The 26,969-nt window shown below is 36.1% G+C and overlaps 1 protein-coding gene across 2 annotated transcripts in view; it reads right to left on the bottom strand.

Annotated features, from left to right (window-relative positions):
• Positions 1-26,969, bottom strand: part of ATG5 (autophagy related 5) — a 121,879-nt gene that overhangs the window by 69,218 nt on the left and 25,692 nt on the right. For both annotated transcript variants that reach the window (XM_006881178.1, XM_006881179.1), the window contains 2 exons: positions 21,964-22,042; positions 11,131-11,293 (listed from right to left, as the gene is read on the bottom strand). In XM_006881178.1, coding sequence (XP_006881240.1) covers positions 11,131-11,293; positions 21,964-22,042 — 242 coding nt within the window. The remainder of the gene's footprint in view (positions 1-11,130; positions 11,294-21,963; positions 22,043-26,969) is intronic.

Genomic DNA, 26,969 nt, shown 5'->3' with positions numbered 1-26,969 from the left:
CCAAGTATTTAATCTTGTGATTAGCTATTGTGAAAGGTATTGTTTCTCTTAGTTCTGTCTCTGTATTCTTTTTGTTGCTGTAGAGAAATCCAACTGATTTTTGTATGTTGATCTTGTATCCTGCTACTTTGCTGAATTGGCACTTTTTACCCTGTTAAGTCTATTTCTTCATATGAAAAATATGCACTAAAAATTTACAGAACTGTAGGAAGAAAAAAAGAGGTAAGCTTATTCTATAAATATGAAAACATCGCATAGTTGTTAGATAAAATGTTAAAAATATACATATCTTAATAACTGGTCCACAATACTTAACTTTCAAAATCTGCTTGATACTAAGTATTATGTCAAATAAAAAAATGCCTTCAGAAAATCTCGAGACTACTATGCAAAAAATATGATTTCACTACTCTCCAGTTAATCAATTTATACTTTAAAAAAATCAGAACACATTAAATACAAAGCCAGATTACCAACTTGCAAGGTTGTTTCACTATTTTCTAAGTAAGATAAGTCTTTGGCACACTCTTATCTCTAAAATACAGGCAGAAAGAACAAACATTTCAGAAAGATGTCACAGCATTTTTTTAAGGTCTTATAATTGAAGAAATAAGGTGAATACCAGAAGTCAATGGCGAAACAAAATGAGTTATCAATACAAAATAATCTTTAAACTAGGAAAAGAAAAGACGGAGGTCATGATAATGCCAGGGCAAAAAGGATAAAAAGGCATTTGATGTTGGTGAGAATGTGGAGAAATCCAAGCTTCTGTGCAGTGCTGGTAGAAATGTAAAATGGTACAGCAATTGTGCAAAAGTGTGCCTCCTTAAAAAACATATACACAAAACACTGAGAAACAAAACAAAAAACCAAACACACATTCAAAAATGCTACAAAAAAAGGAACTACCATTCTACAATTTCATTCCTAGGTATATAACAAATGATCTGAAAGCAAAGAATCATAAACACACTTGTATACCAGTATTCATAGCCAGAAGGAAGAAACTACCTACCAAATGTCCATCAACCAATAGCTGGCTAAACAAAGTTTGTGTGTGTGTGTGTGTGTGTATATATATATATATATACACACACACAAGTAATTCTAAGCAAGATACAGGTAGGCTTGACATATGCCACAAAATGGATAGAGCTTGAGTATATAGGAATAGGCAAAAGCACAGAAGGATGTAATGACTTCACTTCTATAAAAGGACAAATGAAGGCAAATATATAGATTCCAAAGTTTCCCAGTGGTTACTAGGGAGAGGTGAGAGGGGCTAGTGTTTATAAAATACTGCCTTTCTTTATAAAAATGGGTAAACGGCATTGCTTGAGGGAAGAACTGCACAGAGAACTGATGTGATTCCTGCAGTTAGTTTTACACCTGTAAAAAGCTAAACGGGCAAAAGTCATGTGCTACATATATTTACCACAAAAATCCAAACCTCCAAAAGAACACCTTATTGAGGCTACTTAGATATAAGAAAAAAGTGCTTCAGTTTTACTTTTTTTTTTTTTAAATTATGTGCCTGGGGTTTTAAAAGCTTGCAAGTGGTCATGCAAGACAGAGCCACCGATATTATCCACCTGAAGCAGCTGAGGTAGGGCAGTTTGAAACAACAGGAGAAAATACAAATACCTCCATAAACAACTGTTTTCTTAGGCATGAGACCTTGTAATGTTTGGGCTGTAACTCTAAGAATAAACCTGAAGAAATAAAGGAGTATGTCTTATTTTAAGAGCAAATAAAATAATCAGACATTTAAAGACATAAGTTAAAGGGCCTGATACAGAATACACCACGGAGAAGTGGTTATCTATTATTCTTAAGGAGAAAATAAGTTAACAAAGAGGATAAAGAATAGTGTATATAAACTCTATCATGTCTTTGGCGAAGAGTATTAAAATAACATGTACTGTCAAAAGAACAAATAAATTTGCTTTTTAAGAAGTGCATCCAGGGCATTCCTTAGAGCCAAGGATAGAGAAACTTGGTCTCACGTACTTTGGACAAGTTTTCAGGAGAAGTCAGTCCTTAGAAAAAGACATCATGCTTGGAAGGTAGAGGGTTAGTGAAAGAGAAGTAATCCCTGAATGAAATGGACTGACACGGTGACCGTAACAATGGACTCTCGAATGCTGGAGATTGTGAGGACGTCACAGGATAAAGCAAAGCTCCAGTCTGTTGTTCACAGGGTTGCTCCAAGTTGAAGTTGATTTGAACACCAACAAAACACCCATAATGTTTACTCATTCTCATTGCCAAGAAATGTGACCCTCCGTTGAGTTTTAAAGGCTGTAAATCACTCTGGATTGTCCATCTTTCTCCCTTGGAGACACTGGGAGTTTTGAATTCTGAGATCTGTGTGGACTTGGGGTTATCCGTACAACTCCCTATGGACTACAACATCAGAGCTCCCAAGCATAAAACAGGTCACTGAAAGAAATGAATAGTATTTTATCAGAAAATGAATCATGATACTATAGATATAGTTGAGGTCTGATAAATATAAATGCCCAAAACCAGAGAGCCTTCGCATCATTATTCATAAGGAGTTAAAATGCTATCTACAGGCTGTGCCTCTCCGGAGTTCAAATCCATCGGTAGGAAAAAAGGAGAAAGAGGGATAATCTCTTCCCTTGAGATTTACAGCTTTGGAAACCCACTGATAGGTCAGCTAAGACTTAGTTCTGACTTGCCAGCATTCAATTTGTGTGTGTGGTTTTTATTGAAATACAAAATGGCATACCTGTTCAATAAAGGGGGAAAATTCTAGAAAAAACAGAATTTGAGAGGGAAATATGAGCTAGAACTAACCTAAGGAGATAGGGGGAAATATGACAAAACATTAGAGCAGAGGGTATCAGAAGAAAACCTCACTACATCCAACACTTTCAAAAGCTATGAATAAGTTTCGGCACTTGTAAAGTGTCTGCTGTTATTGTGAGCCACTGAGTTGGAAGTGATTCATAGCTAACCCTCTAGTGGGTTTTTCAGAGGCAATAAACTGCATGAAAGGAAAATGCCCATCTCTCTCCCTTGAAGTAGCCTTTGGGTTGGTAGCACAACTCCTTACTGCAAAGTAAAAAAAATAAAAGAAAAAATTTATTCATTACTGTGAGTCAAGGTTTATATAGCATATTGATTTTCACACATTCATAAACATCTTAATGTAATTATTCTACATTGCCTTTCTATTCCTCCTCTATCCTTTCCTATCCCTCCAACATTTATTCTTTGTGTAAACTTTTTCTTACTTTATATTATAGTGGTCTGATAGGTCAGTGTTTGGAAAAGACATGATGCTGAGAAATGTGAAGCATCAGAGGACGAGAGGAAGACCCTCAATAAGATAGCTTGACACCATGACTGAAACAATGGGAATAAATATTGCAAAGATTGTGTGGTAGGCACAGGATAGGGCAAGGTTCAGATCTGCTGTTCAAAGGGTTGCTGTGAGTCATAGCCAACTAAACTAAACTGCAGAAAACAAGCACCACCACCACCACCACCACCACAAATCACCTTTAACACTGCCTTTTAAATCACCTGGGAACCTCTGCCCTTGGTGGCCCCTTTGCCAGAAAACATTTCACCCCTGGATAAACATATCCTTGCTTCACTTTTGACTTTTATTCATCATCCAATCAGGGAGGTCTTCCCTAACCAATCTACTGAAAATAGCATGTTCTCTCCTACATGCTTGCCAGCAGTTACCCAAAGTACAACTGGTCTACTCATAGACAGAAGTAAAAGGAGAAAACGCAATGTGCAGTTGTTTCTCACTTTCTCACCTCACCCTACTTTATTTTTTCTCCTATAGTATTTGGTTTCTTATAAACACAGTGTATTTTACTTGCACAGACTCACGCGCGCGTGCACACACACATATATATTTATTATCTATCTCTCTTACTATAACTTTAGCTGTACAAGGACAGGGATTTCTGTTTTGATCATTGTTATGTCCCCTGAGTCAGAACCAACGCAGAGCTGACCCTCTGTGGGTTTTCAGAGGCTGTAACTGCACAAGAAGAGAGTGCCCAGCTTTCACTGAAGAACTGCTGGTGGATATGAACTTTGTGTCTTAAAAATATAGTAGGCCTTCAGGGAGAGGAGGTGGGCAGGGAGAAAAGTGCAACAATGATTGACTGGAAACCTTAAGTCTCTGTAAACTTTCATCAAAATGAATTTTTTAAAAAGAGGAAAAAAATACAGTAGGCATTCAACAATAACCTGTATAATGAATTACAATTAAAATAAGACCCATAAAAAGGAACCAAGCTATGGCAGAAAAGCCAAGAAGGAAGAAAAGAGAGGGGAGGGGAGGGGAGGGGAGGAGAGGACAGGAGAGGAGAGGAGAGGGAAGGAAAGGAAAAGAAAAAAAAAGAAAAAGAGCTTTATAAGCAAAGAGTGTCACTTTGGGAATATGGAATTAAGAGATGACAGAGCGAAAGCTCAACTATTCAACTTGTTTAACTTTCATTTTTTCCAATAGAATAGTCTTTGAAAAGGAGAGGATGAAAATATACAGTCAACACAAAAATGATGCTTAGATAGTCTCAGAGACAATAATGGTTATTTTATTGCTTTAATTAAATTAAAGCAAATCCTCAGAGGAAAGGCAATCACTTCAAAGAGTACTAGAAGAATTTAAATATACGATAACAATCAATATCATTAAAATTATAAAAAACAAATACAGAAGAAGTGTCTAAGGTCAGGTAAATGTTTCAATCTAAAATATGAATAGATTTTATCAACTGTTAAACCTGGTATTAAGCTTGAGAAAAACTCTGGAACACGTGTTTGAGCATTCAGAAAGTAAAGCAGTAATTAGGAGTAAAACCTAAAGTTTAAAATAGAAACAGCACCAAAATAATAAAACCTCAGAGCCTCAACAAGAAAATCCTCCCCTGATAACCCAATCATAAAATGGGCAAAAGACATGGAAAGACTTTTCACAGAGGAAGATATTCAGATGGCCAACAGACACATGAAGAAATGCTCTAAATCACTGGCAAGAGAGATGAAAATCAAAACCACAATGAGATGCCATCTCACTCCAGGAGCAGTGCCAAAGTGTAACAGGACAGCAAGCAATAAATGCTGGAGATAATGTGAAGAGACTGGAACTTTCATACACTGTTGGGATTATAAAATGGTACAACCACTCTAAAAGACATTTTGGAGTATTCCCAAGCTGAACACAGAAATTCCATATGACCCTGCTATTCCACAGTTAGGAATATACCCAAAGGAAATGAGAACTTGACAACTTGAAGCACAAATGGAGACTTGTGTACTGATGCTCACAGCAGCTTTATTCACAATCACAAGAACATGGAAACTGCCCAAATGTCCATCAACAAATGAATGGACTGAGAAATTGTGGTATATTTACACAATGCAGTACTCAAGAACAATAATTTTGAAAAATACTTTATAACACGAGAGAGACTGGATAGCATTATTCTAAGTAAACTCAGTCTCATAAAAACTTTACAAAAATAGAAGGCTAACTACTAAGATATGTATCAAAGTACAAGAAGAATAGGGAGGCTGATAGTGGGAAGGGGGGATATCACAAGTCACAGAGTTTGGTGGGCAAAGGGAGGAAGTAAAAGAATTAGGAAAGATCAAAAAAGAAAGAGACCTGAAAATATGAGACAATGGTGGGCACTGATCAATGATGATCGATTTAATAAAACACAAAGTGTGGGAATTATGTTGTTAAACAATGTATAGGAATCAAACTCAATGTATATGAATTTTGTATGCAAACCAATATTAAAAAAATAATACATAACTGCCACCCAAGTAGATATATGCACACTCATGTTTATTGTGGCTTTGTTTGCAATAGTAAAGAGCTGGAAACAACCCAAGTGCCCATCAACAAATGAATGGGTAGAGAAGCTGTGGTATATTGCATTGAAAAACAAGGAAGTCATGAAATATTATGCAAAGTGGATGACCCTAGAGAACATTATGCTGAGTGAAATATCTCAGTCACAAAAGGACAAATATTGCATAGGGCCATTACTGTACAACAGGGCTGACATTGGGGTTGAGAGAAGCCAGAGAATAAGGGGAGGAATGATGTATACTGCATTGCAACAGATGAGGGAGAGAACTGTTTAAAAGGGATATGTGATTAGGTATTGTTGTCATGACAGGAGTTCAGAATGAAGGCTGCACAGTGCAGTAGACCTGGGGGGAGGGACTGCACAGCAATGAAAGAGTTTTACTTATCAAGGAGAAGCATGAATTTTGAGGGGAGGGGGTGGGCAGGGAGAAAAGTGCAACAATGAATGACTGGAAACCCTAAGTCTTTGTAAACTTTGATTAAAATTAATTAATAAAACCAAACAAAAAAATAATAATAAAACTTCCCTTTCAAGGCAGTATCAATGGCAGTGAGTAAGAGGCGCCTCATGCACACCCATCACCTGTCTGTTGATGGAGGCTGTGTGCTCATGTCGTCCAGGCTTTAAAATCGCTTCTACACGAACATGGATGAGAAATAAAGGGCTATTCATCTACTACTTAAAATCCACTACTGTTGAGTCAACTGTGATGGCCTTCCATCACACTGCCTATCTTTTTCTTGTGTGGTACCTAGTGGATCTGAACAGCTGATTTTTAGGTTATAGCCTGACACGTAACATACTAGAATCTGGGGGTTGGAGGGAAACACACAACTAACTCCTCTGTAAGAAACACAAGAATAAAACAGGTGTTTTCTCAGACTAACACATATTCTCTGTCCAAAACTCATTCACTCTTAATAAAAACCCCAGTCTTGTTGATGAGTTGACTTTGACTCTGTAACTATTAAAAAGAAAGCTATGTGATTACAAGTTGCTTGTCCACTGGGGAGTCCCATGTCTCCAAAGAGCTAGATGCTTTTCACATGACTTTCTCATCACCTACCAACTTAAATATCTTCAAAACACTAAAGCTTACTATAAAATTGCCTCTGATGTCACTGTTTCCTTGCAGAAACCAGTTTTAAGTTAGTTTGGCACATTAGTAAATAACAGATTCTCTGAAACAAAATCACTGATTAATTCTGAAAGATTATGCACAATTTAGAAAAAAGTAAACTTTCAATTTATTTAGTAACCAAAGCTTACCTTTATTAAAAGGTTAATCAAATTTACTTAATGTCATCTCTTCTTAGAATTTAATATATACTTTCAAAAGCAAGACTGAAAATTAAGTCGCATGTTAAAAATACATGAGATATTTTTCACCCCAAATTACTAACTCAAAAGAAAAATAGCTCAACATTTACCTGGGGGGGAAATAGGATCCTGCACATGCAGTGCCAATGGTCTCAAAATAATAAAAATGCTACTTTCTTTTCTTTTTTGTGGTCATCAACTTTGTTTCACAATGTTAAATATTTTTACATGTAAAATGAAAATCCATTTAAAAAAAAAACACTGAAAGGCACAGTATATCTTAAGTGTGTTTTCTTGGTTTCATAAGCTTTTCTTATTTCTCTTTCAGAGAGATCTGGGAAATTAAAATTAGCATTTGAAAGTATTCAAAATTGTTTAAATCGTTAGCTGTTATGCTCTACAGGTGCAGTTCTGAATGAAACAACGTAACCATCTGTTATGCTAGCCAAAAAGTAAAAAAGATCTTTGACATCACAAATTAATAAATCTTGTGGAGGAAAAAATTCCTAAGCTTAAAACCCTTTTCTATAAGTAAATTCAAGTAAGGCACTTCTTTTTTATATTAACATTAAACTATTTATAAAAGTAAGTTAACATTACTTCCTTGCAGTATTAAAAAAACCTCACCCAACCAAACAATTCAATAGCGTCATTTAGTCACTATTTATTTTGTTCAGTCTATGCCTATGGTATATACTAGGTGCTAAGGAATACATTCATGTATGATAATGCTCTCTCAACAGTATAAACCAATACTACGGAGTACTAAAATGCAAGAGTATGCATACACACATATGGACAAGAAGCCATTGTTGTTGGAAAGCATACACCCTTCTGCCTCCACTAGGTTCTAAGCCCCAGGCATGCTCCGTCACTGCTGAAGGATCACTGGCACCTAGCACACTGTCAGGTGTTCACTAAATGCCCTCTGACTAAACAAATCAGAGGGAAGATGGCATGTAAAAGGTGACAACAGAAATGAGCATTAAAGTATGCAGACATTTACCATCTGAAAAAGTGGAAAATAAAGCAACAAGGTCTCCAATATCCACACTATAAAAATCTCAAGACTGAGTAGTATCAGCTCAGTCACTATCATTACAAACAAAACAAAGCTTAACAACTAAAACAAACAATTCTATAGCAGCTCTGACATACCAGTTCTGAATGAGTGACAGTTTAAGACATATCCTGAGTCAATTTAACACTATGAGCTACACTTTGGGCAGCCATCTTGGGGTTGCCAAACTGTCTTACAGGGCCAGGTGATACATATTTTAGCCTAGAGGGCCTTTGTTTTAACCATTTAACTTTGCTGCTGTAGCACAGAAGCAGCAAAAGATCTTATTTGAGTAAATGAGCATGAATGGAAGCAATGATTTTTATTTTTATCAATTTTTTGTGTGTACTGTCAAATCGGATTTGACTGGTACACGAGGAGACTGCCCCTCCTTCTCCAGCAGAGCATCTGGTGGATTCAAACCATGTACCTCTGGGATTGCAGTGCAGCTTCTTGCCACTAGGCCACCAGAGCTAAGCAATGATATTTTTTAAAAAGTGGCTGGCTGGTCATCATAGTTTAATCACCCTGATAGGGAGTCTGGTGGTGTAATGCATTACCTGGTAACAGCTAACTGACAGCTGCTCCTTAGGAGAAAGATGGGACAGTCACTTGTAAAGATTTACAGCTTCAGAAACGTGATGGAAGGCTGCCATGAGTGAGAATTCAGAGTACACTGTCTGAAAATATATGCCTTTCTCATCTAAGGCCACAGATCACACACCACCTTCTATGGTGCATAAGGCAAGTATAATAAACACTAAGTAACCACAGACACATACATCACTGAGAGTTACAGTATAATCCAAAGGATATATGCTGTATGTCATAACCACTTTCTTTATTTCAATTATTAAGTTCACCATCACTAACTTCCTCTGACTGCTTAAACATTTCCTGAAAGGTTGGCATGGCCAGCAATTTCTCAGCCACTTATTTCTTCTAATACCCCATTACCATCTATTCAAATTTGACTTTCAGCATTATCATTTTTTGTTTGCTTCTTGCTTCAATTTCATCTTTGGTGGCCTATTCTCTCTTTCAATTATCCTTCTATATAAACTGCCATATGAATTTATCTCTGAGCCACTAAGGTAACATACTTACCTAGTTTCTTGTCGTACTGAGACAATTAAGAGGGATCAATCAGTGATGACTCTGAGTCACTAATCATGATGTGTAATTATTTAAAGAATTAAGGTATTATTTATAATGATCTGAGAACTGATGTTTTTACTTTGAGCAATGGTCCACAGTATATATAAACTGTGGTACCTGAAATCCAAATCACGTTTTGGGGAGCAGCTCCTGCTAGATTAAACCATGCTAGCCAAAATGTACATATATCAGAACCATAGAAAGGAAGAACTGCTTAAAGTCATCACAGAGCCATCAGGGCAGAAATGATTGAGTAAAATATGAAAATGAGGACAACTGTGGGGGTGAGATGCAGATTCCTCTCATTTTTTCCATGAGTATATTACTTAAATCCCAGGAGCCAGAGATAGAATTCAAACACAAAGCAACAATTTTACAGTGTTGGGAAAGTAAGCTCTGCTGGAGTTTGAGAAAGAGAATTTTCAAGCTGAAAATGGAAATTCCACATGGCTCAGCTGTTAAGAGTATACCCCAAGGAAAACAGAACTGAGACACAAACAGAGATTTGGACACCGATGTTCAGAGCAGCATTATTCACAATAGCAAGAATATGGAAACAGCCCAAATGTCCATCAGCAAACTCCTGGATTGAAATACTGCCATCAATTCACATGATGGAATACTATGCAGCACTCAGGTACAACAATTTTGAAAAATACTACACTATATGGGAAAGGCTGGAGAGCATTACTCTGAATGAAATAATGCAGGCTCATAAAAACAAATACTACATAAAAACATCATGGCAAAAACTGAACAATAACTAGTAAGATGTGTGTATGGATATCCCAAGAGGCAAAAGACAACGTGCTGAACATACAGAGGGGGCAAAATCACGAGGCTGCAGAATGTGGTGGATGGATGGTGGGGGTAAAGAATTATGAAAGATCCAGTGGGTATCTAAAAAGACAGAGTATTTGTGGTAATTAATTTTAGGAGACATAATGGGAATGTGTGAGAATGATTATATGAGATACAATGTGAATGAAGATGAAAAACACTCAAAAATGAAAAAAAAAAAAGAAAAAAATTTCCAGTTGTGATCCATCAGGGACATATCTGAGGAATAAAGACTCTGGTGGCTTAGTATTAAGGAACGGCACTGCCAACACAAAGTTAAAACCTTTGCAGTTCAAACCTACCAGCTGCTCTGTGGAAGAAGTGAAATCTCTTCCTGTATGACCTACTGCCTCTGAAAATCCGCTGGAGGGTCAGCTAGGGGTCTGTTCTGACTTGACAGTACACAACAAAACAACCACCTAGAAAGTAAAGGTCCATTCTTCAGAAGTTAAACTTTACACTGTCATATGATATGAGCAAATCAGTCTCAGGCTACAGTCTCTAAGAACAGATGTTAGAATGGTACAAGTGGGATGTTAGAAAGCGGTAACTAACAGTAGCCTCTCTGAAACTTTGCACTTAGAGGGCAAAATTTAAATTTATCCCACCAATCCGGATGTTATTCTTTGCCATCAAGTCAGTTCCAAGTCACAGCAAACCCATATGCCACAGAGTACAGCTTCACCGTTTGGCTTTAATCTAAATGGAAGCAGAGCACCAAGCTTTTTATTTCACAATACTGAGTGGTGGGCTCAAACCATCAACCTTTGGGTTAACACTCTAGGAAAAATAAGGATCTTACCAGTAATCCTAAAATGTATCGCTTACTCTGGCTGACAAAGTAAGATTTAAAAGTTAAAACGGTACTAGACTTACCATTTTGAAATCCCATCCAGAGTTGTTTGTGATCTTTTTTCTGCATTTCATTAATTATTTGACTTTTATGCTTTAAAGCATCAGCTTCTTTCACACAAGACATAAAATGAGCTTCAATTGCATCTTTAGATGGACAGTGAAGAAGGTCTCTTTCTGGAAAACTCTATTTAAAAAAAAACCCATATAACACAGGTAAGTGCATTGGGAAATGAGCTTCTTAAAGGAAAACTAGATTATCGTCAAGTTACCATTTTAAACAAAATATCTTCTGTCTTTTCAATAAAGATATTTCAGCTCAACAACAAACATTTTTAAAAGCAACTTTTAAAAAATCTGTAGTTATTTAGAACATTTTCTAGTTTATCCAAATAATTTCAAGTAATTATGCGTTTATAACAATAGGAATTAATTTAACATTAACAATGATTTTGAAAATAGTTTTTTGACTGAATATACTGAAATTTTTAAACTCAAGTGTTGATAAGGATGTGAAAAAGACCATCACACACTGCTAGTGGGAATATAAAATGGTACAAGGACTCTGGAAAACTATTTGGTTGTTTTGCCTTTTAAAAAAAGTTAAATACACATCTATCATCTGACTTAGCCATTCTACAACTACGTTACCTACCTAAAAAAAGGTTTCATTTATTGTAGATTGGCTAAACCTCAATAAAGCTGCTAAAAAAAGGCACTGGTAATTCAATGTTAGAATTCTTACCTTCCATAAAGAAGGCCTTGATACAATTCCAGGTCAATGATACCACTCATCTGCTAGTGAAGGGCTACACGTTCTTATTCTACCAAACAATTTCAGTGGAGTTTTTCAGACCAAGATTAGGAAAGAAATTTCTGGATCTATTTCCAATACCAGACAATGAAAACTATATAGATCACACAAGTTAAGTCTGATAGAAAACAAACCATGAGGATAGTACAAAATCAGGCAGTGTTTCATTCCCTCTGTATGGTAATTAATTAAGATCATACAGCTAAATTTACATCCTAGTATTTTCACTGTCCCTTTAAGACAATAATAATTTTAGAAAAAACTTGGTAGTCACATAAGCAGTTATTTTTGCTTAGTGGAAAAGTAAAGACAGTCAAATGAAAGAAGAGTATTTTGCTTGTTCAGTTTTCACTGAGAACATACTGAGTATTTAATGTGTGCAAACTCAATCCCACTGCTGTCAAGTCAATTCAAACTCATACCAACCCTGCAGGAGAGAGCAGAAGTGTCTGCATGGTTTCCAAGGTTGGAAGTCTTTACAGAAGTAGAATGCCAGACCATACTCCTATGAAGTAGCTTATGGGTTTGACCTAATATTTGGTCAGCAGTCTAATTTTTAACTGTTGTGTCATTACACTGTTATTGTTGTGTGCTAACAAGTCAGAATTGACAAGGAACTGACCCTCTGGCAGGTGATCAGAGGCAATAAACTGCACAGGAGGAAACTGCCCATCCTTCTCCCATAGAGCAGCTGGTGGGTTTGAACCTCATGCCACTGGGATTATAACACAGCTTCTTACCACTAGGCCACCAGAGTTCTCTTAAAATTGTGTCACTGAGACTCCTAATTTAAGACAGTACATTAAGACTTTAAAAAATACAGTCTACCAATTCTAATTTTCACAAGTCTCTGAGTTAAAGATTATCTATTATAATCATTAGCACACACACTCACCCCCATCAAAGCAAGGTCACTGCTGTCTACTGACTCCTAACTCAGGCAACCCTTCATAGTTTCCAAAGCTGCAACTCTTTTTTTTTTTTTAATTTTAATAATTTTAATGAACATTTACAGAGATTTTGGATTTCCATTCATTCATTGTTGCACTTTTCTCCCTGCCCAGCCCTCCCCTCCACCTCCCTCCAAACTGCAACTCTTAACTGGAACAATCTCTTCTTTTTCCCATGAAGCAGTTGTTGAGTTCACTCTGACCACCTTTCCATTAGCAGCTCAATCCATCACCAGGGTTTCTTCCTATTACACACTGATGCTGCTGGTGGTGTGTGCCATCAAATCAACTAAGGCTCACAGTGACTATGAACAATAGATACGAACTCTGCAGATCCTCATCATTTCCAATAGAATTGCATTCACTGTGTTAATTCATCTTATTGAGGTTGTTCCTCTCTTTCACTGATCTTTTCCCAAGATGGAGCCCCTCTTAAAAACATGCCCAAAGTATGTGAGGTGAAGCTTCACCATCCTTGCCTCCAAGGAGCACCCTGGATGTATTTTCTCCAACAGGGATCTGCTGCTTCTTTTGGCAGTCTGTGAGATATTCAGTACTCTTCTCCACCATCACATTCTTTTTTCATCCTTAATCACTCATTGTCCAATTTTCAGATACATAGGAAGTAACTGAAAAGCCTGTGGTCTGAATTAGGTGGACTTTGAGAGGTTCTTGACAGTAGATCTTCTCAATACAACATGTTTTTTTGATTTCTTGACTGCTAGTTCTAAGATAAAATTGTTGATAATGTCAATATTTTCTCCATCTATCATGATGTTGCCTAGTGCCCAAGTTGGGAGGACTTTTTGGTCTTTTTGAGGTTGAGATGTTATCCATATTGAAGGCTTTAGTCTTTGACATTCTGCAGCAAGTGCTTCAAGTCCTCCTCATTTTGAGGACTTTTCCCCCGAGGTTGTGTTATCTGCACAGCACAGGCTATTGATGTGTCCTTCTCAGAACCTGAATCTACATTCTTCTTCATAAAGTCCAGCTTCTCAAATGATTTGTTTAGTACACAGATTTAGGCATGGAAAAGAACACAGCTCTAATGTACACCTTCTTACTGATTTTAAACCTTGCAGTGCTGCCTTGCTCTAGTGGCGCAACAACCTCTTGGTCTAGGTATAGCTTTTGCATGAGCACAATTATGTGTTCTGCGATTCCCATTTTTCTCAAAGTTAGCCATAAGTTATTGTGTTCCATGCAGTCAAATGCTTTTGCATAATCCATAAAACATAGATATCCTTCTTCTATTCCCTGCTTTCTAAAAAATTCATCTAACATCAGCAATGTTATCTCTGGTTCCATGGCTTCTTTTAAATCCAGCTTGAATTTTATGCAGTTCTCTACTGATGTATCATTATAACTGTTTTTATAATCTTCAGCAAGATATTGTTTGTGTGTGATGGTAACAATATTGTATGATAATTTCCACATTCTGTTGGATCATCTTTTTTGGGAATGGCAACAAAAATGGACCTCTTCCAGTTAGTAGGCCAGGTAACTGTCTTCTAGATATTTTGGCACAAAACAAGTCCAGGGCAGTATCTGTTTGTTGGATAATGTCAACTGGTATCTCACCAGTTTCTGTGCCCTTATTTTTTTGCCAATGCCTTCAGTACAGTTGAAACCTCTTCCATCATTATCACTTGTTCTTGATCGTATGCAATGGTTTCATGTCAGCCAATTCATTTTGATAAAGGGACTCTTTGTACACCTTCCATTTTCTCTTGATGTTTCTTGATCAGCTGAATAAAATTACGCCTCAGAGAATGGACAAGTGGTCATAAAACTTGCAAGACTGAAAGCCTCATTCAAGCCCCACCTCATAAGCATCAATAACACTTTCACATTTAGACCTAAATTTTTAATATCTAAGAGATTTTTAAAGTTTCCTTTAAAATGTTTTAACAAAAATTGAGTTAGGTGGCAAAAAAGGAAACTCAGGTATTAACACAGTATACAATGTCATGGAGTGCTAATAAAGAAAGGGGAAAGGTTAAAAAGACTCTGAATTAGACTGGCAAATTACAGTAAATGACCTCCAATCAAGAAAAAAGTTACCAAACACTGATGATTAATTAGTACTTTAAACAGATTTCGTTTCTTTCACTCCACTTCTAAGTGAGACAATCCTTGCCTCTCAGGAGTACCTTTGGTTACACACGTTCTTCAAAACAGATTTGTTCTTTTGGAAGTTGACTATTCTCCAACAACACAATTCAAAGACATTGATTATTCTGTCATCCTTATAAATGAATGTCCAATTTTCAGATGCAGAGAAAGTCACTGAATATACATACCATGGCTTGGCTCAGGCACACTTTAAACGGACACCCTTGCTCTTTAGAGCTTTAGAGAGGTTCTTGACAGCAGAATTTTCTAGTGCAACACATTTAATTTCTTGACTGCTGCTACCTTGGGTGGTGATTGTGGATCTAAGTAAAATGAAATTACTTACTTCAATCTTTTCTCAATCTATTAGGATATTGTCTATTGGTGTGGATTTTTGTTTTCTTGATGCTGAAATTTCATTCATATAGAATGCTGTAGTCTTTGCTTTTCTGCAGCAAGAGCTTCACGTCTCTTCACAAGTAAAGTGGTGTCATCTGGGTAACATAGGTTGTTGAGTATTCCACTAACCCTGATGCCACATTCTTCTTCATACAGCCCAGCTTCTCACCTTATTTGCTTAGCATACAGATTGAACAAGTATGAAAAAAGGATACAACCTTGACACACATCTTTATTGATTTGAAACCATGTAGTATTTATTCCCTTGTTCCATTCAGAAAACTGCTTCTTGCCCCAGGTATAGGCTTTGATGAGAACAATTAAGTGTTCTGAAGTCTTCATCCTTTCCAATGTTATCCATCATTTGTTATGATCCACAGTCAATAAACAAAACTTTTTTCCTGGCATAAAATCAAGATCCATCTGACTGACTGCAGCAATAACATCCTTTGTACCATGGCCTCTTCTGAAATCAGCCTGAATTTCTACCATTTCCCTATCAATGTACTATTCTGTATCTTCAGCAAAATGTTTACCAAAGAAGGGACACTGAATAGAAATTACAGGAAAGGTTTACATATATTAAGTCCTGTGGTTTTAATTGGGTCTTAAAGTGTATTTTTGTCCTTTAATACATGTAAAATTGTACCATGATAAAAACTGTCATTAATGAATTTTAGGCTGTCGTTCCCTTAATTCCATTTATCCCAAAAGTCCTATAGCTGTTTGTGTTTTGTGTTTTTTTTAATGCAACTTTTAAGTCATTTTTAGGAAACCATATTGTGGTTATAGTAGAATTACATAAAAAAATGGGAGACGAAGGTATCCTTGGTGTTTTCCTGATTTTAGGGTAAACCATTTAATAAATCACCCATTAATTATAGGTTTTTCCTCATCTGCCTTTCGTCAACTAAGAATATTCTTTTCTGTTCCTAAACAGAACGAATCATTAACTGACTTAATGTCAATGAGACTGGAGTTTTTATGTTCTAGATAAAGAATATACCGATTGACAATGAATGAATGAAAATCTAACTTTTCTGTACACTTGTTAAAATGACAATGAAAATAAGTTTTATTTTAAAAAAGAATATAAAGATTGATGTTACTTACTCCTGAACATCTGACAGAATTCATCAGTAAAATAATTTGTTGTATGGTGTTTTTAATAGCTCTGGTGGCCTAGTGGCAAGAAGCTGCACTGTAATCCCAAAGACACATGGTTCAAGTACACCAGCTACTCTGTGGGAGAAGGACGGGCAATCTCCTCCCATGCAATTAACTACCTCTGAAAACCCATGGGTGGGTTGGCTATGATTTGGGTCTGACTCTACGGTACACAATAACTGCAAATCAAACTTTTTTAAACAGATTCATGAACTACTTATAACTGTTATTTATTCTGAGTTTCAGTAAATAATACTTACCAAATTGAGAACGTCTATTTGTCAAATAGTCAAAATATGCAGTCATTCATAAAAAAAAATATGGGCAAATTTATTTTTGTTGTTAGACATCATCACAGAAATCCTATGACCAATAGACTTGAACTTTGTCCTATCCATGCAACCCTTACCATCTCTATATACTCAAGTCCACTGTTAGTCACTGTGTCAATTCATTTTGCTGAATCTTTCTTTCTCTGACCCTCCCCCTTTCCCAGCTTGACGTCTTTGTCCAAGGACTGGCCACTCCTGACAACAAGCTCAAAGAATTTGAGAAGGACTGTCACTGCCCTTGCCTTGAAGGAACACCATGGTTGCACTTCCTCCAAGACAGACTTGTTCATTCTCGGCAACCCTTAGTATATTCAATGTTCTTCAACAACACACAAATCAAATGTACTGATTCTTCTTCTCTCATCCTTATTCACTGTGCAACTTTCAGATGCACAAGAAGCAAATGAAAATACCATAGTTGGATTAGTCTTTAAATACATAGATATATTTGCTTTTTATAATTCTGAAGGCCCTAAAAAAGCATATTTTGTTAATGTAACACATCTTTTGATTTTCTGACTGTTGCAACTGTGAGTGTTGTGAATCCAAATAAAATTAAATTACTGACAAATTTAGATGCCAAAATTTATGATATACTCCTACCAAAATAACAACAAAAAAGCACAAACAGCATAAAATAAATTAAAAGACTTTTGTTGTTATGTGCTATTGAGTTGCCTGCGACTCATAGCAACCCTATGTACAACAGCCCTAAACCCTGCTCTATCCTGTGTCAATCTCACTGTCTCCGACACACATGCCCCAATTACCCTAGTCACTGAATCAATCAATCCCTCTCATCGAGGGTCTTCCTCTCCTGCACTGTCCTTTCCCAAGGACTGGTCCCTCCTTGCAACATCCAAAGTATGTCAGATGAAGCCTCAGAATCTTTGCCTACAAGGAGCAGGCTGGAACCTGTTCATTTTCTTAGCAGTTGATGGTATATTCAATACTCTTCTCCAATACCACAGCTCAAAGGCATCAATTCTTCTTCTATCCTCCCTAGTCAACGTCTAGCTGTCTGGCACATAGCAAGTGACTGCAAAGATCATGGCCTAGTTGTTATTATTATGTGCCATCAAATCACCTGCAACTCACAGAGACCCTATGTACAATAGCTCTAAACCCTGTCCTATCCTGAGCCAGTCTCACTCTCACTGACACATCTGCCTCTATTATCCCAGTCACTGTGTCAATCCAACTCATCCAAGGTCTTCCTCCCCTGCACCCTTCCAAGCATGATGTTCTCCAAGGACTGGGTCCCTCCTGGTAACATGTTCAAAGCATGTCAAACAAAGCAACTTGGTTTCACCCTCTTTAGGACATACCTAGGAGAGACTTTGTTCTCTTGGCAGTGTATGGTATATTCAATACTCTACTCCAGCATCACAATTCAAAGCCATCAATTCTTCTGTCACCCTTATTCACTATCCTGCTCTCCGATGCAAGTAACTGCAAAGGCCATGGCCTGGATCAGGTGCACCTGAATCTCTAGACTTACGTATTTGCACTTTGGCACTCTGGAGAGATCCCTGACAACAGACACTGCTAAAAATTATGTCCTTAAATGCCTCAAAATGCAAGCATGAGTGGCATCCACTTCCTAAACAACATGCCTCTGGAAACTCAATGAAGTTTGATAACTCTTCATAGGTATAGAGGGGCTTCAAGCCTTTTGTCCATAGAGTCACTATAAGACATGCTCAACTTACAGCAATTAACACAACACAAAGGCATAAAAAAGATTTCCTCCCAAAGTAAAAAGACTATCACAGAGTGGGGGTAAAAAATATCTGACAAAGCACTAATCTCTAAAATTTATGGAAAACTTTAACACTTCCAAAATAAAAAGACAATCCATTTTACAAATCAGTAGAAAACATGATCAAACACTTCACCAAAGATACTTAAAACCTCATAATTAGCTAACAGAGATGCAAATCAAAGTAACAATGAGTCATCATCTCCCTGAAACACAGCAGCAAAGTTTAAGAGGAGAGAGTCAATGCTAGAGAAGGTGTGGAGGGATTGGGACTCCCATAAACTGCTGGAAGGACTGTAAAATGGCACAACCATTGTGGTAACAAACTCTGTCTCTTCATTTCTTCAGAGTATTATAGTCACTTCATTAAGTTTTGAGAACAGGTCTGACAAATGTACACATGTCTGACTTGTCAGTCATTTCTTCTTGTAAGAAAAGGTATTCCACGGAAAAAAGTGGTTACTTTAGCTTGCAATTCAAACAATGGCACAAGTATTCTTCCTCAACAGCTATCATCTATGGTACATAGAAAGTCTTTATGTGCATTTGGCTTTTCATCACAGAGTATATTAAAAAGACATATATTAAAACCATGGACTCAGGCCTCCAAAGGTTATGTATTAATAAGCAAATTGGCAAATATTTTAGCCAAAAATTGCAACATTTTTTGGAGTGCATTTTACACATCAAAGAAAGTTATTACTTTTAGGCAATCTGGAAAGTCAAGAACTGCCTAAAAAATAAACAAATCTAAAAAAAAAAGTAAAAAAAAAATTTACACACACACACACACACACACACACACAGTCTTAGACAAAGTGCAACCAGGGTGCTCCTTAGAGGCAAAGATGGTGAAACGTCATTGTGTATACTTTTTTTTCTGAGCATGTGGTTAGGAGGCCATCATTTAAGGAGTCCTGGTGAAACAAAAGTTAAGCAAGTCAGTTGCCAATCAAAAGGTTGGGGATACAAATCCATCCATCATCCTATGGGAGAAAGACCTAGTGATCTGCTGCAGTACAAGCAAACAAACAAACCCCAAACAAAACAAAACCAGTCAAGAAAATCCAAAAGGGACTATTTTATCACATGGAGGTTCCATCAGTTGAAAATTACTCTATTGGGTCACCTAACAAGAGTTATCCCAATTTCCTTTGGAAACTACTAATTATCTCACTAATCATTTTCATTTCTGTTTCTTTTCTCCAGAGGCCTTTTCAAAATTGGCTACTACCTACTTGATTTATCTCTCCTATTAAGCACAAAGCTACATGAGGTCAGAAACAAAATCTATTGTGTTCACTTATGCATCCTCAGACGTTAACATAGTACTTTCACACAGTAAGAGTTCAACAAATATTTCAACAAGAGAGTTTTCTGGAAAAAATTTTAAAAGAGAGGTAAAAGGGGTGCATAATCAATACCCCAAAAGATAATTACAGAAATAAAATCATTTAAAGATACTAAATGATCAAGTCAAGCCAACTTCTCACTTTCCTCCTCTCCTCCTGATTTAGGGACACAAACTGAAGATTGATAATAAAATCAAATAAAGATAAATGAGATACTTTTTTCCATCTATATACTGTAATTTTGGTTTTCTTCTAAATATTCTTCTTGTCCTAAGAAATGCCAGCAACTTAATTCACTGCAGTCAAGTTGGAACCAACTCAGCTGACCTCAACTCGGTTTCCAAGAGAGTAAGTCACCTCCCGTCTCTCTCTGCTTGTGAATTCCTGTCATCTGAGATGCACAGCCTTTGGGTTAGCAGCATACCTTCCTGTGGACAGGCCAGGAGAGTGCCCCCTAAGCCAATTTTATAAGCTAAATTATAAAAGAAATTTTAATCCTGCTTTTTAAGCCATCTTTTCATCCTTCTCACCAACATATCAACTGAATGACTGTCAAATCTGATTGAATTAATAGCTATTTTCTTGAAATCTGGACTTAAACTATTATTTTTTAAATCCTACTGTTAATCTAAACACAGACCTGGTTGTTCCTTTATGACTTTCTTGAAAGCATATTGGAGTCTGAATTTCACATCTAGTACAAAATGCTGGCCCTCATGTTATCAAATAGTTAATCTGTATCAAACTTTGTTTCAAAAGAATATCATCACTGCAGAGTGATAAATTCCTTCAAGTTATAAAATATCAACAAGTTGGCTCCTGTTATAACTTTTTGTTGTTGTTAGGTGCTGTCGAGTTAAGTACAACTCATTACGACCCTATGAACAAAAGATCCAAATCTTGTTCTATCTTGCGGCACACTCATACTTCTGACACAAAAGAGTCCACTACAGCAGTCACTGTGTCAAACCACCCAGCTGACAGTCTTCCTCTCCTTTGCTGAACCCCCACCCTTCCCAGTATCATGTCCCTCTCCAAGGAATAGCACCTGCTAGCAACATGCCCCAAGTACATGAGGTGATAATTAGAAGGATACTTAAGTTTGAAATGTGCTTGTCTTATTTCTTCTCTGGCACTTTCTAAACTACTTCACCTGGCTACTGCCTCACCATTTGTAACTGAACAGCTTCAGACAAGCTCCCATGACCCACAAATGGGATTTCCAAACAGGAATGAAGGTAGGCAAAGGAAGAAGAGGTGAGCAGCCTTTGGGCAGTGATTCTGAATGGATACTACACAAGAAGGCAAATCAGAGACATATAAATTACCTTTTCAGCTCTACAGGCCTCTCTCAAAATTATTATTTGAAGATTACTGCCTCATGGTACTAATGAAAAGTATTTCTGATCTTTTAATGTTCCCTGTGATATAGACTGAGGATAAGATTAAAAAATAGTACTTTATATTAAGACAGAACAAGGGTGCATCTAAAAACCACAGAAGTAAATTGCTAAAAATAAATTTATATCAGTGTTTGAATCTTGGAGCTCCAAAGCCCTTTCTCAATTTAATCAAAAGAACCTTAGAATTTGTTCATAATGTTATCTTTCCCACCCCAATCACCCTCTCTGCTCTATACTCTGAATTTTTGTTCTGTTTGAGGTTTTTGATTATTGCTAGTTTTTTGGTGTTTTGTTTTTTTAAAAACTATAGTGTGTCCAAAATTTTAAACACACTATATTCAGCTCTAACAACAAAAAAATGAAACACTGTATGTAGTAAACGTATACTAGTTCTGCCAAGAGTTAAGGAATTGAAAAGTAGTTTAAAGATGAACACTAACAGTAGTTTAGCAACTAAAAAGTTAATGGAATAAACAATAAACTCCCCTCTTTAGAACCCTACTCTAAGTCTACTCATTAATTATCACAAGTGGGACAGATGGGAAAGTCTATTTAAACTATACCTTAAAATGTACTGTGATGTTCCAAGGTAGAGCTGAACTTGATGCAAGAAGATCAAATAGCAAACCAATTGGATAATGCCTAAAAATGAAAGAGTATATTTTAAGAAAGAATAAATATGTAAAGTTATAACTACAACTCCAAAATAAACTTTCAGCAAGTTTTAACATCAAATGTCAGGGGCTACCGCTGCAAATATAGGAACGTAACCTTTTTTTACACTGTTACGTGCCAAGCTTACTATTACTTACTTTCCAAGCATCAGTTGGGCTTTTCCTAACCATTTCATTCCCCTTGGAGCTTCAATATACATAATGCAACATGCTATGGCATATGCATTATGTTAAGGTACTGCAATATTGTATTCATACTGAGTAACGAACGGACTCTTCAATTCTATTTAAATAAATTTCTTTTTAAATAACATTATTCTAGAAAATTGTAAGGACAAAGAATACCTAAAAAGCATGCAAATCATCCACCTATTCTGTACTTAGCACTGCTATCACTACTGCATAAGAATTTCCCATTTTCCTATGTGTATATAGCTTAATATGGATTAAGATTCTCTCTTTACAAATTGCACTATAACCTTCTTTTGCCTTCAATACATAACGCTAACACCTTCCCAAGAAATTGAATTTTTTTCTGCAATTTTATTGTGAACGTTTTTGGGGTTTTTTTAAAGAAATTCTGAACTTTCTAAATAAGAGTACTTTTCACTATAATCTTTACTTACAATAGAACAAATTATTTAACAGCAAAATTTAATAATACAAATCTTTCAAGTTATTATTTTTTTAAAAAAATCTACATTTTTTTAAGTCTTAGTTTAATTAGTGAATTAGAATTCAGTATTACTTTCAACAAAACCAAAGAGGAATATATTATATTAGTCCTTGTCTTCTCTGAATATTACAGTAAACTTACTTGTAAATAGGAGAGGTTAAAAATGTGAAAACACATTTGTTGTTTTTAGTTACTGTCAAGTTAAGTACAACTTACAGTGATCCTATAAATAGATTTGAGCCTTGTCCTGTAAGAAAACACACTTAATCTACTTCAGAATTAATGCACCTGATCAAGATTTCAAATACTGCCTTGTACTATGTTTATATTTTTCTATATTACATAATTATGGAATTATCAGAGATTCCTATCAATTTATGGAGAGTTTAGAATGCATGGCCTGCTAATAAAATACTGAGTAACTTCGATCTTACTTTATTCTTTTAATAACTTTACACTCTTCTCTATTTAAAAGTCAGCTCATCAGCTCAAACATTTACTCTTCATGACTAGGAATTAATATAGAAGAAAATTTTGGACCCTTTAAATAGTAAAGCAATGCGATACTGTTCATATGGCTTTTTGTACAATTCTATACTTTTACTGATAAAGATAATGACTAAATCCTTTAATATGGATCGGACAAACAAAAATACACTGCCATTGGTCTGGAACCATAGCAAATCCTCCAGTGGGTTTTCAGGTGGAGTAAATCACACAGGAGAACACTGTCTCTCCCTCTCTCAGAGCTGCTGGTGAAGGAGAATTGCTAAAGAGAGGCCGGCCTCAGGCTGTACGATTCCCTACAGAATATGTCACCAGACTTTCTGTATGGATTTTATCTCAACATAAAGAAAATACAATTTCTCACAACTGGACCAAACAGACAGCATTATGATAGATGGAGAAAAGACTGACATTATTAAGGGTTTCATTCCACTTGAAAGCAGCAGTTAAAAAAAAAAAAAATAAAATGAAAGTACACTAGGCAAATCAGCTGAAAAAGGTATCTGTAAACTGTTAAAAGAATAAAGCTGTAACTTGGAAAACTGAGATGTGTTTGAGCCACAGTTTCTTAGGAGTTTCCATCACTTCAGATAGATACGAAAGCTGAAGAATAAATACAGAAGACCAAAAAAGAATTAATGCATTTGGATTATGCTGCTGAGGAAGAATGCTGAATACACCATATGACTGTCTAAAGAGTAAATAAATCTGTCCTGGAAGTTTGGCCAGCATGTTCCTTGCTGCTGTTGTGTGATGTTGAGTTGAAACTACTCAGAGCTAACCCTCCAAGTTTTCAGAGGCTTACAATTACGTGGGAGGAAACTATCCATCTTCTCCTTTGAAGCAGTTTGTAGATTTGAACTAGTGCCTTAGGGTTGCAACGAAACTTCTTACCACTAGGCTACCAGAGCTTCCTCCATGTTCCTTAGAAGTGAGCACAGACTTCATTTCACACACTTCAAAACTTTTAAGTAAAATTGATCATGTCCATATTTCTATTGTCAAATTCTATAGTCAGAGGAGCTTTGATTTAAGGTCACTAACTCCAAACAAGCAATATCTTAATTAAATGGTGTTCAAATTACTTATTTCTGCTGATTCTATTAATAGTCAAGAAAATATACAAAAGGAAATAGAACTGATCAAAAATAAAGATAACTGCAAAGACTTCAAAAGTATACACTTTTATAATTTTTTAAGATAACCTACATAAACTACCTTTTTCTGGAGACTGTTAAACGCAAGATATGGAAATGACATTAGATTTGCAAACCAAAACTAAACCCACTGTTGTCTAGTCAATTTCGACTCAAGGAAACTCATTATCCAGTTCCAAAAGCTATACATTTTAATAGGACCAGACTACCTCATCTTGCTTTTGCAAACAGCTGGCCTTCTGGGTAGCAATTCAACACATATTGCACTATGCCACCAGGGTCCCTTCATTAGCCTTACTTAATGTATATCGTGATATAGATACTTAGCTATTTGCTACAACAACAACCTAACCAAAATGTAAGAGAGAAAGAGGTGAGAATTTGAACTTGAATATTCCAGAAGAGGAGCTAACCAAAAAAGTTCAGTCCACTGCCCTAATAAAAGACTGTATCTACATGTTTAGTGTTAAATCCATTTTCAAGTTGTCTTGTGTTTGTGTCTTTCCATTGCCCTCAAAATTCAATCTGCCAGTGAGTTAGTTCAATTCTCTCCAATGGATTTCTGATGCTGTAACTCCCACTGTCTATCTTTCTCCCTTTAAGCCATGGGATTCAAACCTCCTTTGGGTTAGTGCTGCAGCTCTCTACCAACAATACTCGACCACCTTACACATCACTCTAATCAAAAGCAATTTTCAAAATGAATATATTTACAAGCTTCTTTGCTTAAGTTCTTCCTTCTTTCTTATATATGTGTATGTTTGCATTCATATACACACACAGGCACAAAGCAATAATGGATGTGCTCTGAATTTTACCAAGGGTATACATTCTGGCCTCACCATCTTCAGTCTGATATGGTTAGTTTCTTCTGTGGAGTAGATTACAACTCCTAGCAACCCTAAGAACAAGCAGTCTGATAGCAAATAAACATCCTAAAATCAGCATCAGAAGACTCCTTTTACGTCAGAGCATTACTGTTAGGTCCATTTCACGGAAATGAATACAAACATTTCAGGTCTACTACCTTAGGAGTCTACGGAAAGCAGAATTACATTTGACTGGATCAAAAAACAAGGATTAACTAATTAAAATGCAAACCAAAGTAACGATTACTATGACTTTTGCCTTGTTCCATATAATGGTACAAATGCAATTTGAGAGTAGTACTATATTTGTAAATTTCTAAACTTGACTAAAATGAATCAAATAATCAAATTCTTATGCATGAAAAGTTAAAACATAACCAACAGGACAATATATATGAAGAGACATGTAAATAAAATTTCAAAAATCCAATTTATAGATTAATAGAATTTTAGAAATTAATATATAATCTTCAGAAAGACAATGGTGTTTTTTTAAAAAAGACTCAAGAGTATTAAGGAGTAAGATATTCATTAAACTACTGGGTTGATTTATTTCTAAATCTTGTGCGTATAATATTAAACCTAGGTCATTCTACATGATAAGATCAGTATTTTCTTGTTTTTAATTCATAAAATAACCAGCATCTTTATTCCAACAATCAATCCTGAAAATAAGACAATTTATACAGAACAATAATCTTCCATTAAAGACATTTGTTTCGTAATTAGTAAAAAGAATCTTTCTCTGATGATTTGCCTAAAGGCCTAGAAATCTAAGGAAGCACTCCTACTTACTACAGAAATACTCTTTAAAGCACTAGAACCCTAAAGAGAATGCTAACGTCAAAGTAACAAATGTACATTTTGAACACTAGTTGTGCTATCACCACTCAAAATGCAGTGTTATAGCACCCTCTACTGACTGACTAACTTAAATCAGTCTAAAATTTTTTACATTAGAGTAGCATTATTTCTCATGTCATTTTTTGAAGATAAAATTAAATGAGTAACGGACAGGATAAGAAAACAAACTAACCAAATAATACTGAAAATACTCTATAATTGAACAAAAATACATTATTAATTTTTTATTATGTGTATAACCATATGTGAATACATGATCCTTACTTTGTATATAACTTGTTCTTACATATTTCTCAATTTTACTATGGATAAATTAATACAATCAATTAGGACAGAATGAAAAAAATTCTCATAAATGTTTTTTTTTATCCTGTTGAACTATGCCACTGTTGCTCGAATGAGACGTTACCTCGTTGTTGCTAGAGATTTTGTGCATTTCTTCATGTTGTTGGTCATATCTTCTGTCCAATTTACAATTTGGTTGTTTCTGTTCTTCATGTTGAGATGTTTGTTATTATGTGCCATTGAGTTGCTTGCGATTCGTAACAATGAATGAACCCTGCTCTATTTTGAGCCAGTTTCAGTCTCTCTTGACACACCTACCCCCATTACCCAAGTCAATCCATCTCATTCATGGTCTTCTACTCTTGCACTGTCCCTCTACCCTTCCAAGCAGAAGGCCCCTCTCCAAGGACTGGTCCCTCCCAGCAACATGCCCAAAATTCAGAACTTCAAAGTCTTTGCATCCAAGGAGCAGCCTGGTTTCACCCTCTCCCAGGACAAACCTGTTTGTTCTCTTAGCAGTCCAAGCTACGTTCAATA

Source organism: Elephantulus edwardii, unplaced genomic scaffold, assembly GCF_000299155.1.
Source record: "Elephantulus edwardii isolate Elephantulus edwardi_28Jun2011 unplaced genomic scaffold, EleEdw1.0 scaffold00013, whole genome shotgun sequence".
NCBI classification, from domain to species: Eukaryota; Metazoa; Chordata; class Mammalia; order Macroscelidea; family Macroscelididae; genus Elephantulus; species Elephantulus edwardii.
Note: the sequence above shows the minus strand (reverse complement) of the source record. Positions and strands in the feature narration are given on the sequence as shown.